At 47.5% G+C, this 3449-nt stretch overlaps 1 protein-coding gene across 1 annotated transcript in view; it reads right to left on the bottom strand.

The window, feature by feature from the left end:
• Positions 1 to 1478: 1478 nt before the first annotated feature.
• ETH_00014085 (UBX domain-containing protein, putative) overlaps positions 1479 to 3449 on the bottom strand; it is a gene marked incomplete at both ends in the record, with an annotated part of 2163 nt that continues 192 nt past the window's right edge. Inside the window, 5 exons of the mRNA XM_013378082.1 lie at positions 1479 to 1574; positions 2152 to 2217; positions 2656 to 2763; positions 2926 to 3127; positions 3244 to 3300. Coding sequence (XP_013233536.1) covers positions 1479 to 1574; positions 2152 to 2217; positions 2656 to 2763; positions 2926 to 3127; positions 3244 to 3300 — 529 coding nt within the window. The remainder of the gene's footprint in view (positions 1575 to 2151; positions 2218 to 2655; positions 2764 to 2925; positions 3128 to 3243; positions 3301 to 3449) is intronic.

The following is a 3449-nucleotide window of genomic DNA, read 5'->3' as shown; positions in this document are numbered from 1 at the left end:
GCAGCAGCGAGGGCTCGCGGCGGGGGCAGTCTGTCTCGTTCTTTTTCAAAAAGAGTGAAATAAAAATAAATAAAAAGAGGAAAAACACTTTTAAATATCTGCTGCTGCAGCAGCAGCGGGCTGGCTGCGTGTCTGCTCGCGGCCGCTGCCACGGCTCACCGGGCACGCCGAAGAGGCCTAAAACAGCTCGTTTTCTCCCGTTTTTCCCCTTTTTGATCGTGAAATGGCACTTAATTGAAATATGAAACAGTTTTAGTCGAAAAAAAGGAGAAAAAGGAGTCTTCTTTGGGCCAGGAGGTCCGCCGCCGCTGGCGGCTGGTGTGCTGGCCGTGGCAGACCTCATGGGTGAGGAGGCTGCTGCTCGGCGGACGCGAGCAGCCGCGGCGCCTGGGGGCAGCATTTTTAGTCTTTTCGCCTTTTTACACCTTTAAATTAAACAAAACAACAAATAAACTCAACTAGTCCATTTAAAGTAGAAAAACGGCTTCAGCAGCAGCAGCAGCAGCTGCAGCAGGCGCGAGCCGCGCCTCCATTTCCACCGCCAGGCCACCAGCAACGTTCCTCCACCAATTGCTGCCCGTTTTTCGTTTATTCTCCGCCCATTTGTTTCCATTTCTTTTTTATTTATTATTCCCTCTTCATTTATTTTCCAATTTGCTCTTGTTTTTGCAAATTACCCCCAGCTGGCTCCCCTCCTCCTCTGCAGCCGCGCAGCCCCGACGCCTGCAGCGCCAATTGCGACGCAAACTAAATAATGGGCGAAGAATAAAATAAATAATTTAATTAAATTTAATTAATTAATTAATTAACTTTTGTAAACAATTATAAATGGAAATATAAACAAAAGGAAAAAGCCGCAACGAGCAACTCCCGACGCGACTGACACAGTTCGGCAGCACTCATTTGTACTGCTGCTGCTGCTGCTGCTGCTGCTGCTCTCATTTCAGCAGCAGCAGCAGCAGCAGCAGCCCGTGCGTCTGCCCCTGGCAGTTGCCCCAGATAGTTTGAAGCAGCACTTCGGGCCCTTCTCATTAGCACCCCAGGGGTTGTCCGCTGCTGCTACTGCTGCTGCTGCTACTGCTGCTGCTACTGCTGCTTCTGCTACTGCTGCTGCTGCTACTGCTGCTGCTACTGCTGCTGCTGCTACTGCTGCTGCTGCCACTGCTGCTGCTGCTACTGCTGCTCTTAGAGGGCGCTGCTGCAGCAGCTGCTACTCAAGAAGCAGCAATATTGGAAGCTACAGCAGCAGGCGATGCTGCGGTTGCTGTCTCTATGTAAACAGCCTCCTCCTGCTCCTCCTCCGCAGCAGCAGCTGCTGCTGCTGCTGTCGCTGCTGTTGCTGCTGCCGCAGCAGCAAGAACAGCAGGAGCCGCCACACTCTCTGGAACGTGCTGCGGCCGTTCCAGCAGCGGCAGCTGCAGCAACTGCAGCACCTGCAGCACCAACTGCAGCAGCAGCAACTGCAGCAGCAGCAGCAGCTACTTGTCTGACGCGTCGCTCTCAGTCTCTGACTCCACTTCAATTAGCAGCAAAACGCAATTGGGGCAAAGCCCCAAATCTTTCAAAGTCCCCTCCTAAACACAAAAACATGCATGCAGAGCTGCTGCTGCTGCTGCTGCTGCTGTTGCTGCTGCAGTTGCTGCTGCTGCAGCTTCTGGAGGTGGCGCCGCTGCTGCTGCTGAAGTTGCTGCTGCTGTAATGTCTCCAGTTGTTACTGCTGCTGCTCCGGTTGCTACTGCTTCTACGGTTGCTGCTGCTGCTGCTGTTGCATTTGTCCCTGCTGCAGCTGCTGCATTTGCTGCTCTTGCTGCAGCTGCATTCGCTACTTCTGCAGCAGCAGCTGCTGCTTCCAATGGATGGAGCAGACTCAAGAGCTCCTGGGACTCAGGGTCTAGGGTTTGTTGGGGTTTACGACTCGCTACGGTTTAGGGTTTGCTAGGGTTTAGGGTTTAGGGTTTGCTAGGGTTTAGGGTTTGCTAGGGTTTGGGGCTTAGGGTTTGCTAGGGGGGCTTCGCTAGGGTTTTGCGCTAGGGTTTAGGGTTTGCTAGGGCTTAGGGTTTGCTAGGGCTTAGGGTTTGCTAGGGTTTAAGACATAGGGTTTGCTCAAGTCTCCTAGGGTTTAGGGTTTAGGGTTTAGGGTTTAGGGTTTACTCTGGGGAGGACTTTATAAGGAGACAAAACCAAATCGAAGTTCGCAGGAATGCAAATTGAAGGATCCTGAAAAAATAAAAAACAAAAAATAAAAATAAAAATAAAATAAAAATAAAATAAAAATAAAATAAAATAAGGTGAAAAAGAAAGTAATAAAACTAAACAATAAGAAAATAAATAAATAAACAAATAAACAAATAAATAAATAAATAAATAAGTAAATAAATAAATAAATAAATAAGAAATTAAAAATAGAAAGAAATAAAGAAATAAAATAAAAATAAAATAAAAATAAAAATAAATAAAATGATTTTTCAAAGATTTGAAAAAACGATAAAATCAAATCAACGAAACCAAACCAACTCAAACTAATTAAATTAATTAAATTTAATTTAATTAATTAAATTAATCAAATTAGATGAAATTAAATAAATAAATAAATAAATAAATAAATAAATAAATAAATAAATAAATAAATAAATAAGAATAAAATAAATAAAAGACCTCCAAATATTCCGCAAGTGCTGCTGCCCAGCTGTAGACAGCAGCAACAGCAGCAGCAGCAGCAAAGCTGCGCGTCGCCCGCAGCCCCGAAGGAAGCTTTAAACAAACCTGAATAAATAAATAAATAAATAAATAATTTAATCAATTAATTCATTTATTTGATGCAGCAGTTTTGAAAAAAGGAGGGCAGCAAACGGCGAAATGCTGCTGCTGCTGCTGCTGCTGCTGCTGCTGCTGATGCTGCTGCTGCTGCTGCTGCTGCTGTCTCACTGTTGCTTGCTGATCCGGGGGGAGCTTCGCGACTGCTTCGTCTTCAGCCTTGAGTTTTGCTGCTGCTGCTGCTCGCTGCTGCTGGCGCAGCTGCTGCTGCTGCTGCCGCTGCTGCTGCTTCTCAGCCCTTTTTGCTGCTGCTTGCTGCTTCCGCTTCTCCTCGCTTTCCCGCTGCTTCTTCTCCTCCCGCTGCCGCAGCATCCTGCAGCAGCAGCAGCAGCACAGCAGCAGCAGCAGTGCAGCAGCAGCAGAGGTTGTGTGCAGCAGCAGCAGCAGCAGAGGCCTCAGGTGTACAGGCAGCTTCAGGTGTATAGACACCTCAAAGCTTCTTCTCTCTGAATCTCCTCAAAAGCAGCTTCTTGTTCCCGGCGCAGCCTGAGTCGACAAACCCTAAACCCTAAACCCTAAACCCTAAACCCTAAACCCTCGACAGTGGGAACCCGTAGCCCCAAGCCCTGACCCCTCAGCCTCAAGCGCTAGCCCCTCACTCCCATACCCTAAACCCTAAACCCTAAACCCTAAAC

This window comes from Eimeria tenella, genomic scaffold (assembly GCF_000499545.2).
Source record: "Eimeria tenella Houghton genomic scaffold, Eth_scaff724, whole genome shotgun sequence".
In the NCBI taxonomy this organism is placed as follows: domain Eukaryota; phylum Apicomplexa; class Conoidasida; order Eucoccidiorida; family Eimeriidae; genus Eimeria; species Eimeria tenella.
Note: the sequence above shows the minus strand (reverse complement) of the source record. Positions and strands in the feature narration are given on the sequence as shown.